Raw genomic sequence first — 13,863 nt, 5'->3', positions numbered from 1 at the left:
GTAATTTATTTGTTCGCTTTCTTTAATCAATTGTTTACACATTTATTTATTTATTTGCTTTAGTGCATACTGCATACAGCATTTCCAATTGTTCAAAAAATTGCTTTGACTGTATGATAGTCAAAATGGATGTGGTATTGTGGAAGCAATAATGCCACATCCTTTCATTTCAATCTATCTTCCACTCGATCACTCCTATTTGGTAAGAGAAAATCTAGCTTGCACACATCTGCTAACAACACTCCAATTACTAAGGATGATTATACTTATTTTTTTCCTACTTACCAGGTACAGAAAGGTTTAAACTTCCCTCCTATAAAATTCACCAGATATAAATATATCTCTAATTCTTTTCTATATCTATTAGATATAGAAAAGAATATTGTAGCAGCAATATTGCTAAAACAGAAGTCGAACATGATTTGCAGTGACAATATGTGGTTTTCAATAGTCCTCCCCAAGCTTGACTTTGTAACCAATTATAACCATTTTCAAAGTTCCAGCACATGGGCAATTGCATAAGCATTAATTTTTTTTTCTTTTTAAACATTCACTTTTTTTTTTTTTTACTCAACTATTTGCTACTGTCACATGGCACACTACTCATAATTAAAAAAATTGTCTTGATAAATAATGAAAGACGTAACAAAATTCATGGTTTTTGTCATTTTCAAAAGACTGTCTAGACTGAAGGGATGAAGCCAACAGAATATATCATATTCCATTAAGGCTTAATGGAATGTATACAGCACTCAGAAAGGATTAAAATAGATTTAATACTTCCAATATTTCGTCTCAGTTGAGACATCTTCAGGGATTACAAAAAAACTAATGTAACATACACTCGAATACCACGCAATACTAAGCTAACTATGTGGATGACTCTAAAGTCCTATCTAGGTGGTGCACCCTCTATGGGCAATTGTAGGTGGCCTAGAAGGTAAGGTGGGATCTCTAATGATTAATCTTTCCCAAATTTTCAGAAGTTTAATGCAACCATATTTATTTAGATTTGGTTGATTTCTGAGAGCTGCTGCAGATTCTAAAAATAGTCTTTCTTTTTTGAATTTACTGTGGTGGAGCACGGTGTTTTTTTTTCCAAGAGATCCCGTGGGTTGTATCCAAAACATGGTCTGCCAGGCCTGACTGACCATAGTTGTGGTTGCAGATGTATGACTTGTGTTCTAAGTGGATGGTTGCTGATCTACCGGTCTGTCCAAAGTATGCTATCTTTCAGGAACAGGGTACTTTATAAACTCCAGGCACTGAGAGAGGAGGGAGCTGATCTTTGGTAGAACGGATAAGGGTAGCAAGTTTGTGGTGGGGGCTTAAATGCTGTGTGAAGGTTGTACTTTTTTAAAGTCTTGGCTATTTTTTCTGATGTGCCATGGATGTAGGGTATGGTGATGACATTTCTGAACTCCTTCTGAAGAGATAGCTGGGGAATGGGGGGGGGAGGAACTGATTATTTTTTAATACTATAATCACTGTAGCCATTGGAGAGGAAGGTGTTGTGTATGTGGTTGAGTTCAGTTGAAAGGGCAGTTCCACTGGAACAAAGATTGTGGGCTCTCTTGGTTAGAGTTTTAATAATGCCATATTGTTGAGCTGGGAGGTGGTGGTGGTAGAGTTTATGAATGTATCTGCCTGTGTGCATAGGTTTTCTATATACAGTGAAGTAAAGTGTACCATTAGAAAGGGATGTAACTAAGGGATCTTGGGAAGAGTAAACTATTGCTATTTTCCTTTTCCATTGTAAACTGGATTCTTGGATGTAGGCATTGAGGTGACTGAGGAAGAAGTCTAATGTGTCTGGGCCATGAAGCCAAATAGAGAACACATCATCTAAGGTTTGAGAGGGGATGAGTCTAAGTTTTTGAAAAACAAGCCTTAGACTCAGCCCTCTCAAACAGAAGGAATTCAGAAATCTGTTTTAATCTTTTCCAAGTGCTGTATACATTCCGTTAAGCCTCCAACATGAAAAATGGACCATAAAAAAATGAAAAATGATTTCAAACTGCAGAAATGAAATTCCTTAGAAAAACTAGTGGATTATATCATGTAGGACCAGAAAACAAATGAAGAAATTTTACTATATCTGAACATGAAACTAGTCAATTATAGATTAGGTAATATAAACAAAAGTGGATAGACAATCTAAATTGAATGGGCAATAGCAGACAAATTACAGATGTAAAAAAAACTGGAAAGCCAAGAAAACAATGGTATGAGACCAGAACAGATGTAACTAAGGCATGTATGTAAATATGTATGTAAGACATGCATACATATTAGTACAATAAGTACAGGTCAAATGATTATTATGGGGGATGTCAACTATGGAGTATAGACTGGCAGGTGTATAAATTCTTCCAGTCATGGAAGAATTTATACGCCTACTGAGAAATAATTACTTAAGGCAGCATGTGATAGAGGAGACTAGGGGTAGGAGAGTATTGGACCTGGTCATAGGATCAGAAGACATATCCATAACCAATTTGACAACATTGCCTCCAATTGTTGAAAGTGACCACGTGGTTTTGCCTTGGGGAAATTATAAAACATGAGAAATATTCTATCAAGATGGGGTATTTGTAGAACTACAAGGCATGTGATTATGACAAGCTTAAGAAGAAGCTTAAATCTGTACCATGGAATAAAACACTGCAGAGTAAAGATGTTAGTAGTGCATGGGATATATAGTTATGTGTCATCTAGAGAAAGCAGTACTAAATTGTATACCTAGGGTTAGGAGGGTTAATTGAGTAGGAGTTAGATGGATGAGTAATATCAGTAAGCACAAGCTGTAGAAGAAGAAAATGCAGTGGAAGGTATACAAAGAGAAAGGTGACCAGCAAACTTATGAACAGTACAAGGCTCAGGCAAGAAAGGTGACCAGCATGGTGAGGAAGGCAAAATCAAATTATGAGAAGAATTTAGCTGAGCAGACCAAAGGAAATCCCAAAGAGTTCTTTTTTATGTGGCAAGTAAGAGGAAGAATAACTATGGAAGATTAACCTTAATGAGTGATGATGGTCACGAGGAGATGGAAGAGGATAAAATAGTTGAGTTACTGAGTGATCACTAAAGCAGTAACCTCACCTAGTGAGGTTACTGCTTTAACCTATGTGACAGACACTAATGTGGGAACAGGGGTGAATGAATTGGAGGTCCTTATGATATTGTAGAATCTCAATATAAATGCAGCTATGGGATTAGATGGGATATCAGTTAGGGTTTGCAAGAATGTGCAAGAGAACTGGCAATGCCTTTGACAAAGCTGTTTAATTTAAGTCTCAGCTCTGGTAGAGTTCCAAGGGAGTGGAAAGAGGGCAAAATTATTCCTTTCATAAGGGAGGTTCTTAGACTACAGTAGCAAATTATAGACCAATCAGTATCCCAGGTTTGGTGGTAAAAGAATTACAAAAATTGGTAGAAAAGAGAATTCAAGAATGTGTAGATAAAAATATGATACTGTATAAGCATCAACATAGCTTTGTGAAGGGTCAGTCATGCCTTAGTAATTTACTAACTTTTTATAATAGAGTAACAACAGAGTTAGATAAAGGAAATGTCCACACTGATTTTGCAAAGGCATTCAACAGAATACCACATGAAACACTGTTATGCAAATTAGAACAAATGGGGATGGATATGATACTGGTTAAGTGGATAAGAGGGTGGCTGCTAGACAGATATCAAAAAGTGGATGTGGAGAGGCAGAATCAAGGCGAAAGCGGGTGACTAGTGGTGTGCCACAAGGTTCAGTGCTGGGACCATTGCTGTTTATTTTATACTTAAATGATATAGAAAATAACCTGAAAGGAAATATTCAGTTGTTTGCTGATAATGTAAAATTAAGTAGCATAATAGTTAATCAAGGTGATGTGGAGAGCTTGCAGGACAATTTAAATAGGCTGTCGGTATGGCTAAATGTTAATGGGTGTCAGTTTAATGTCAAGAAATGCAAAATTATGCACTTTGGGATAAATAGATAAAAGCCATTTATCACATTGATGGCACTGTATTCCAGGAAATAGATGAAGCTAGAGATTCAGGGGTAGTGGTAGACACAGAGTTAAAGTTTAGAGGGCATATTGCTAAGGTGGCACATAAGATTACTTGGCTAGTGAAGAACACATTAACAAGTAGAGATAAGGAAGTTGTAATTCCTGTTTATAAGGCCTCGATACACATACATCTGGATTACTGTTCTCAGGTCTGGTCCCCCCTGGGTTTCTTGGGGAGGTGGAGGTGGTGGAGAGTATTCAAAGGTGAGTGACTGAGATGGTGAGTGGCCTGTGGAATGTGACCTATGAGGATAGACTGAAGGTGTGTGGATTGCAGAAGTTGCTTAAAGGATTTTATAGGATAGATGCAGGGTAAATGTTTCAGCATTTGGTTAGAGGGACCAGAACATGGAGGTCATTCCTGGAAGTTGAATTAAGGTGTGGTCAGTAGGGGGTACGAGGACTAGAGGACATATTTTGCTTGGAGAGTGTTGAATGAGTGGAGTGGGTTACCAGAGTCATTTGTGAGTGCATTTTCTGTTAATGGGTTCAAGGAGAGGTATGATAGATTGTATGGATAGATTGGATCTACCGCAATGAGTCTTTGGACTGCATGGAGGTACCCGTATAATAATACTTTCATATAAAACTGAAACAAATAATGACATTTTATTTCAAGTAATTACAAATATTATTTAAACATATTATATATCACAAAGAACCTGTTATTGCACCTAATGAGAACTTTTATACTTCTATAGTAGCATGCTGCACAATCTTCAGTTGCAAAAAGAGACCAAAGTGCTCTTGATTGCAAAAATAAATTTCATTTTCTTTTACATAATCTAAAACCTTGTTTTAGAAAACAAAGATGGAAATTTTTAAGCAACTTCAAGCCTCTCCAACAAACAGGGAAGTGTTCTTACACCAGGTGATGAACATCCTGACACTAGTCAAACACACAACTTGTTGGCTTGGAGATCAAGTATGCCAAACATTTAGTCAATGAGCATAGTATATTATAGGATAATGATAGGACAGAAATGGTAGGATACAGAATTTTCTGAAAGGATAGGAAGGAGAAGAGAGGAAAGGTAGTGCTCTTAATGATAGCATAAGAACTGTGTCCTTCAAGAGCAGAAGTAGAAAACATTAGTATATGTGAAGGTTATGAAGCTATTTGGTGTGAAGTCGAGATCTATAGAATAGTGTGGCTAATCCTATCCTTTCTCATCCATCCTAGGATGGGTTGAGCCTCCCTCCTCCCCCTAATGAGGAGGCTTTATGGTGAATTAATGCAGCCAGTTCGCCACTCCTCTGCTGCATCCTCTAAGGGCAGTATTCATGACTGTAATCCGTGTGTGTTCATGGGGCCGGTTTGCCTGCTTGCAGGAGGCAAAACCCCAGATAAACTGGGGAGAAAACCCTGCTGTCCACGTCCAAGACCGACTAACTTGGCTATGTCTGAGAAAGATCCTTACGCTCCTCACTCAGCAATGGGAATTGAACCAGGATACTCCTTTCCCAGGCATATGGTTGTGAAGCACATAGCCACTAGGCTAATTGCATGGACAGTATATCTAATAGGATGTTGTTATAGGCCAGGGAATGTGGAGGATGCTGAATGTGAAATATTTAGACAAGTTTGAAGACAAATTAGACATTGAGACCTTGATGGGATTTTTAAATTGAAAGTGAGTTACACGATCTCATACAAAGGCAGGTTTTTTTTTTCTCCCAGAAACTCCATGATACAGGCAAATTGGCCATGAGAACACACACAATTTACAGACATTATATTCTAGCAGCAGTGATGGCTGGCAGTAGGTAGTACCATGTGCTGATAGTAGTAGTGTCACGTAGTTAGAGGATTAAGTAAAGGAGACAGTGAGCTGTAGTGGAGTAGAGTGTCCCGCCATGGAAGTGTCATATAATAATAAGATGTCACATAATAATAAAAAGAAAAAAGGAGATGATCCTAATGGGAGATTTTAATTATAGGAATGAAGATTGGAAAGAAAATATAATGTATGGTAACAAGGAGAGTGAATTTGTTCAGTTTCTGCAAGATAACTGTCTTAAGCAGAATATGATGGAAGCAACACAAGGTTTTTGGGTGTTGGATTTGGTGATAATACTCACAGGATGTGATTATGAAAGAGGTATCGACACTGCCACTGTTAATGAAAGTGATCATGAGGTATTGGTTTTGGAAAGTAATCAAACAGGAAAAGAATGTTATTAAGAAGGTATATATATGTGGAACTATAAGATGAGTGGTTATGAGAAGCTTCATTAGTCAACTAGCATCAATGCATTGGGTTGATGAGTTATACAGAAAAGATATTGAGAGTGCATGGGAAATGATAAGGCAGAATTTGAAACAAGCAATGCTTAAATGAATATCAAAAGTTAGTGAATAAATAGAGTAGGAGTGAGATGGATGAATAGTGAAATCAAACAAGCAGTGTGGCAAAAGAAGTCATGGAGGAGGCAAAGAGAAAAGAGTATAAATTATTTAGTGGAACCCTTTATAGTGTTTCTCCCAGAGAGGGTCGAAAGATGAATGGCCAAAATGATATCGGGACTCTGGAGTGTTGGAGGAATGTGAATTAGTTTTGGTGGATAGGAGGAGATAAGATAGACACCTTCAAGTTAGTTAAGGGATTCTACCAAATTAATAACAGAAGGAATTATAAAAAGAAGAGTGAATGTTAATGGGAAGAATGAAAGGCCATCCCTGGAAGTTGTATAAAGCTGTGGTGACGAAGGGTGTGTGGAAGTAGATTTTTTACGTGGAGTTATGAGTGGAATGCATTGCTGGAGTGTGTCAATGAAGATAATGTAAATAACTTCAAAGCTCATTATGATGTGCATGTTACTGGTTGAGTGATCCGCCATAACGAGTCTATTGACTCAGTGGAGGTCACTGTAGTAACAATAATAAATAATCCATTAGTACATCATATATTCAAATTAACTAATTCACATCTAAATACCAAATGACAGTATTGGCAATACATAAATGTATAACATCTTTACTATTTAATTATTTCATAGCATGATATATTATGCAAACTTACTGCAGTTTTCTTCATCAGAATTATCACCACAGTCATCTATAAAGTCACATCTCCAAGAAATGATAATACAACGACCATTTCTACACTTGAAATCACCAAGTGGACAAGCAACTTCTGAAAATTGAACACAAGTTATTAAAATATGTCTTACCATTTATTTAGAAATAAGAAACAAACAATGAAAAAAGTATACCTGTTCCTTGCTTCTTATTCTTTTCTGAAATACTTTAAATATACAAAAAATAACTTCATTATTATTAAAACAGGTCAAAGATAAAAATGTTAGCAGCACTGCATGAAAAGAAAGGAGTGTAACTTGTGAATATGCAGGATGAGTTTCAGAAATGGATGTAACTGCATAAATGTGGACTGCATTTAAATTGTTTTGGTGTATGTCAATGGGAGAGGCTGATGCCAGTATGGAGAGTAATGAATGCAGTGAACAGGAGATCTGAAGTGGGGATAGAGAGGAATGGCCATAAGGAAGTGTGGAGGAGTCACATCTGAGAAGTAATGTCAGTAGGATTTGTTGTAAATACAGGAACAATTCAATGAGCTATATACTCATATGTTACAGTGAGATCTCCCACAATGACTTAACTCTATGGAGGTCAGATGATAATCATTCTAATCTTATTTTCATTATGGTCTATAATCATGATGATTATTCAGGATTTTTGCCTGCCATCTTTACTCATTATACCTAGCAAACACACCGACTACGAGTCCTAGCATATTGCTGCCTTTCACTCTCCACAGTAATCTCCTGATATTCATCCTCATATCTTCCCTATGCCCAAGCAAATCATTCATTCACACAACCACAAGTAACACACTCACATGCTCATTTCTCATATCCAAGGCATCCAGGAAGAAAGACCCTGTGTCTCCCTCTCATCCAAACTTTTAGTAATGGAATCTTTTTTGCCAAATGTCTTTCATTTACTCTTTCACACCCTTCTGTTCATCTCCACCAAAATAAAACTTGCTTCATATGTTTCATTTTGTTTCTCATCTTAATCAACTCATTCTTCTAGCTTTGCATTCCACCAATGATGCTCTTTTTGTTGGAAGTTTTTTCCACTTGGTTAGACTATAAATTATAAGTTTAGTTTAATCATTTATCCAAGTGTAAGCAAACAAAGTTTGCACCTGAAGTATCTTCAGGATTGAAGCAACTCGTGCTAAAGGTGGACTAAGCTCTCATCACTTGTCTTAGTATCTCCCATAATGCAAAGCACATTTCCTTATGGATATGTATAATAGCATGCATTAAGGGAAGGGCCACTACCCAGACTGGTTTCGACCTTTATTGAGGTCTCATCAGTGGGAGCCAGACCCAGAGGTGGTGATACTAAGGTGGAAGTAATGGAGAAGTCATATTTACCTATACGAGTTGCCAAAAGGTGTCTCACCTTATTATTAGATTACTCTGGATTAGAGAAGATGTTGGAAGTTTTTTCCCACTTGGTTAGACTATAAATTATAAGTTTAGTTTAATCCTTTATCTGGGTCTGGCTCCCACTGACGACACCTCAATAAAGGTCGAAACCGGTCTGGGTAGTGGCCCTTCCCTTAATGCATAGCATTATACATGTCCACAAAGAGATATGCTTTTCATTATGGGAGATACTAAGACAAGTGATGAGAGCTTAGTCCACCTTTACCACAAGTTGCCTCAGTCCTGAAGATACTTCAGGTGCAAACTTTGTTTGCTTACACTTGGATAAAGGATTAAACTAAACTTATAATTTATGATGCTCTTTTTGGTATTTGCAACCATACTCACTTTTTTATATTTCATTCATGCTCTCTTCCTTTCTCAATATCACACTCATTTTTGCTCCTTTTGTTGTTATGTGCCATCCAGCCATTTTTGACTCTTGGTAATGCTCTGAACAAAGTCTCTCCATCCTACTTGACCTCTTGTCCTTTCTTTCAATAATTATAAGTTCAAGTTAGTATGCTCTTTTATGTTGTCCAAATCTTTTGTGGTCTTCCTTGTCTTCTCATTCCCACAATCTTCCCTAACATAACTGCCTTTTCCAATGATTCATCAGCTCGCATAAAATGTCCAAAGTATATCAACTTCTGTTAAGCCAAATCTTTTGTGGTCTTCCTTGTCTTCTCATTCCCACAATCTTCCCTAACATAACTGCCTTTTCCAATGATTCATCAGCTCGCATAAAATGTCCAAAGTATATCAACTTCTGTTAAGCGATTACTGTCTCCAAAGAGCATTTTGTCTTTATATTCTTGAAAAACTTCTTATTGGTTATTTTTACAGTCCATGAGATTCTTAATAGTCTCCTCCACACACATAATTCAAATGAATAAGTTCACTTTCTATCTTTCTCCTTAAAAATCCAGCTTTCACATCCATATGTCATTACCGTAAATACCATTGCTTTGACAATTCTAACTTTCATGGCCTTACTCACATCTCCATCTTTCATATTTTTTATCAGGTTTAACATAGTTATTTTTTCCCTTGACTATCTTTCTTTTAATTTCATCTTCACATTTATCACTATTTCTGATTCTGAACCCTCCAGTAAATCATAACTTTCAATAATTTCTATTTTATCTCACTCTATTCTAAATTCATTTAAATTGCCAGAAGCCACTACTTTTGTTTTGCTGATGTTTAAATTAAGCCCAGCTTTGTTACTTTCTGTCTCAACCAATAGAATCAACTGATCCAGATCGTCCTTAGTTTCTGCTCTGAAGGTTGTATCATCTGCATATCTTAAATTATTTATTTTTCTGCCACCAATCTTAATTCCAGATTCACTATAAATATTAAAAGGTAGGGTAACAGAGACAGTATTGGACCCCACTGCATTGCTTTTTTCACTCGAACATTTTCACAGAAGACAGTGTTTGAGTGGAAAGGGAGCCAGACCCAGTCTGGCTCCCACAGGTATTCTCAGTGATCCTCATTACACAATCAAAAGCTTTCTTATAATCAATAAAACAGAAATGGATACTTCCTTCTGAAATTCTCTATTCTTTCCATAATCCATCTCATGTTTGCTATTTGGTCTCTATTTCTTCTACCTCAACTAAAGCTTGCCTGTTCTTATGGCATTTCTCTATTCACATATAGCTCCAACCTCTGTTGGATCACTTTAAGCATGACTTTACTTGCATGTGAAATTAAAGTGATGGGTCTGTAATTCTCACAATCATTGGCATTTGATTTTCAGGACTGGAATAAATACTGATGTTTTCCAACCTCTAAACCAGTATATTTTCTTCCAAACCTGTTGACAAATTTCAATTAATATATTCACTAATTCATCCGCAGCTGCTCTCAATAATTCTTAAGTCTTCTTTGCTGCTTCTATGACTGTACATTCTATTTCTTCCCACAGTTCTAATTATCTTCCTGTCGTCTCCAAACTTTTTAATTTCTTTCTGACTACTACTTTAAATGCTTCATTTATAGGATCAAATCAAATCTGATACTGCCCTTTTGTTTCTTCTCAGCCCTTAATTTCAATTTAACTTCAGCTATCAATATTTCATGATCTGTCTCACAGGCTGCACCAGGTAGTGTTTTTAATGTTTGGATAACACTCCTCCATCTTCTGCTAGCAACAATATAATCTATCTGATTTCTGTATTCTCTATTAGGTGAAGTCCATGTGTGCAATCCTTTTATGTTGTTGGAAGCAAATGTTTGCAAAAAACAACTGTTCTCAACACAAATCTCCAACATCCTTTCTCCTGCTTCATTCCTTAGTCCTAAACCAAATTTTCCAGTGATCCCTCATTCTTCTATTTCATACACTTTTGCATTCCGATCACCTAATATCAAAAGAAAATGTTTTATCAGTACTGTATACTACTTGTTGCAAGCTGTTGTAAAATTTTTCTATCTCATCTCCACTTGAATCTGCAGTGGGTGCATACACCTGCATGAGTAATATTCACTGGGTATGCCTTCATTCTGATTAGAATTAGTTTATTGGACAATGGGTTGTAACCAGTGGTGAGCTATAAGGGGCTCGCACGAGCCATTCGTTACAATTTTCTGAAATTTGAGAGTCCTTTGTTCTTCTTGTTTACTTTTTTATTTTTTCAAAAAAAAACAAAAACAAAACATAATTTTTTGAAATATATTAAGTGACAAACTCATACGGTAACCTAACAAAGTGATTTTATTAAATAAAATATTATAGTTACTGATACCACCATTTTACAAATAAGAATTCACTTTTGGTGATCGCATATAAATAAATAGGACCAAAATAATGCCCCCTTGATTGATACCGTTGATTATCACTTGAAGTATAAAAACAAAAGAGAAATATAATGTACTTCAATATTATTGGGTTTAGATAATATTTATTTATTCTTTATAGATTGCTTGTCATAAAAACTTCTATTGCAAACAAAACAAATTTATTTTGTTTATAAAAAATGTGGACAATTTCATATGTGCGATTATAAAAGATTTTATTCTTATTATATTTTGATAGTTTAAAAAATGTTCTTCTTATGCAAGATAAATTAACACAGGTGATTGCATGCAAATATTTCATGTTTAGATCATGAAATATTTGTTTAAAAATGATAGCCTTTACAGGCTGATTGTTTTGATTGATTGGCAAAAGTACACAAGCTGTATTAATAAAAGTTTTTGTGTGAAATACAGGCTCGATGATGTGAGTCCCTTGTTAAAATTTCCATAGCTCACCACTGGTTATAACCCAAAATGCATTTTCTGTATTCTCTTCTAACCATGAATGCTACTCCATTTCTTTGAAAGTTTTCATTTTCAGAGTAGTACATCATGGAATCACTGGTATCAAAGTGACCAATTCCTATCCATCTCAGTTCACTGTTTCCTAACATCTTAATTTGAGTTCTCATTTCTTTCTTCACAAGTTCCAGTTTTCCTCGATACTTCCTTCTTACATTCCATGTTCCTATTTTATATAAATCAGTACAGCGGAAGCATCTTCTTCTGAGAATTAACTCGATCAGAAGTTGAATTTCCAGAAAGCTTTGATCCAACTCCATCATTCTTGTTAAGTTAATTGGAAGTTCCTCTCCACCCTTCTCCAGTAGCCATTTCAAGTGCCTTCCGATCTGGGTGTCCCATCTTCCAGTACTATATCATAATAACTTAAGTCTCTGTTCATAAGATTTTCTTGGCAAAATATATACAGAAGCGATTTGCCATTGCCTTCTGTGTTTGTTCAGCCTGCTAGGTAAGGCTAAACAAACTGCAAGTTTGCTTAGCCTTACCTAATCTGAACCAAATTAATCTATCATTAACCTCTATATACAAGTAGCCCAACCGTGAAGATACTTCACATGCAATACTCGCATAAAGGATTAAACCAAGAATATAATTTCTTGGCATTTTTTAATTTATAGCTTCCTATCATGGTTACATGGATATATTCATTTTGCTGATGCACTGGTTGTTTCTATGCAAATAACAAAAGTAATGGAAATAAAGAAGAGAGTTTGTGACTTTACAAAATCCATTGTCCAAAAATTACTGGTTTTTAGTGAGGTTGAATGAAGGTACAAAGTAGCAGGAAAAGAATAAAGGAACAGCATGTTTAAAAAAACACAGTAAATATAAACATTAAGTAAAACATTGATAATGACTGAAGATTGTCTTCCCAGATGAAAGAACAAGATGGAAGTAGCAAAGAGGGATGACCTTTACAGTGAGTGTGCAGATAAAAAGAGGAAGACAAACTTGAGTTTATGAAAGAAAAAACTTGGCTGTTTCCATATGACTGGTCTCTGAACCAAATTATGAGCTACAAACTATTAACTTTACAGTTTAAATATTTTTTTAAATTTCTACGTGTTCAGCATTTATGCATGAGTACAATATATTTTAGCAAGAATCCTAAATATATTATTTCTTCAAAAATAAATTGATGTGAAAGAAAGTTGGTGGGACAAACTTCCTACTTCTAAAGGTCTATTCCTTTATAAGTACTGCTTTATGATTGTAGCATTAAGTGACAAACCGTGCCTAAAACAAAATTTTATGTGTATAAATTTATACGCTGGAAAGAAGTCAACAGACACCACAAGGAACAAACAGCCATGGCACCCACTTTAATAAGACGTACGAGCTGCTTTCACTGTGATGACTGCAGCAATCCTACAGGAACATATTTTCCACAAGTATATGATAGTGATCAATGGGAATTTTGGACCATTCTTCCTGCAGGCTTGTAATAAAGTCCTGGACTATTGTAGGGTGGACATCCCTTGACCTTATCCAATGTTCCAGTTCATCCCACAGATGTTCAATAGCATTGAGATCAGGGCTCTGTGGAAGCTAGTAAGTATGGTAACATTCATATCCATAAATCATGCAGTAACAGTAGCAGCCTTACGATACAGTGCACTTGCTGAAAGAGAAAATGGTCAGTTCCTTAGAAATGCAACAAAACAGGAATCTTAACATTGTCTAGAATGTTCAGATACATCTCAGAGTTCAGTGTTTGTGGCACTACAAACAGAGGTCCGAGGCAAAATCAGGACCATACCATCACACCACCTCACATCCCATCACATTCACTGGGCAACTGCCACACCCATCTGTCTGCTTGGTAAAGGGTGTAGCATGTTTCGTCGTTCCATAAAAACAGCCATAAAATACCAGTAACACAGTTTTCAAAGCTTCCATGTCCCACTGAATGAGAGTGATCTGAAACGTTCTCGGCCTAACAATGAAAAAATGAATTTATAATTTCAAAATTATTTTTATTTTTCAAAACATAATC

General features: G+C 36.0%; 1 protein-coding gene across 1 annotated transcript in view; it reads right to left on the bottom strand.

Moving 5' to 3' along the window:
* The window catches only part of LOC150092758 (low-density lipoprotein receptor-related protein 2-like), a 599,453-nt gene that overhangs the window by 142,821 nt on the left and 442,769 nt on the right, over positions 1 to 13,863 (bottom strand). Inside the window, exons 16-17 of the mRNA XM_090414271.1 lie at positions 7,287 to 7,318; positions 7,094 to 7,207 (exon numbers count right to left, since the gene is read on the bottom strand). Of these exons, the coding sequence (XP_090270397.1) occupies positions 7,094 to 7,207; positions 7,287 to 7,318 (146 nt within the window). The remainder of the gene's footprint in view (positions 1 to 7,093; positions 7,208 to 7,286; positions 7,319 to 13,863) is intronic.

The sequence above is a fragment of the Typopeltis vanoorti genome, chromosome 25, assembly GCF_054136105.1.
Source record: "Typopeltis vanoorti isolate ZY-2024b chromosome 25, IOZ_Tvanoo_1.0, whole genome shotgun sequence".
Classification (NCBI taxonomy): Eukaryota; Metazoa; Arthropoda; class Arachnida; order Uropygi; family Thelyphonidae; genus Typopeltis; species Typopeltis vanoorti.
The sequence above is the reverse complement of the archived record's forward strand: the minus strand, read 5'-3'. Positions and strand labels throughout refer to the sequence as shown.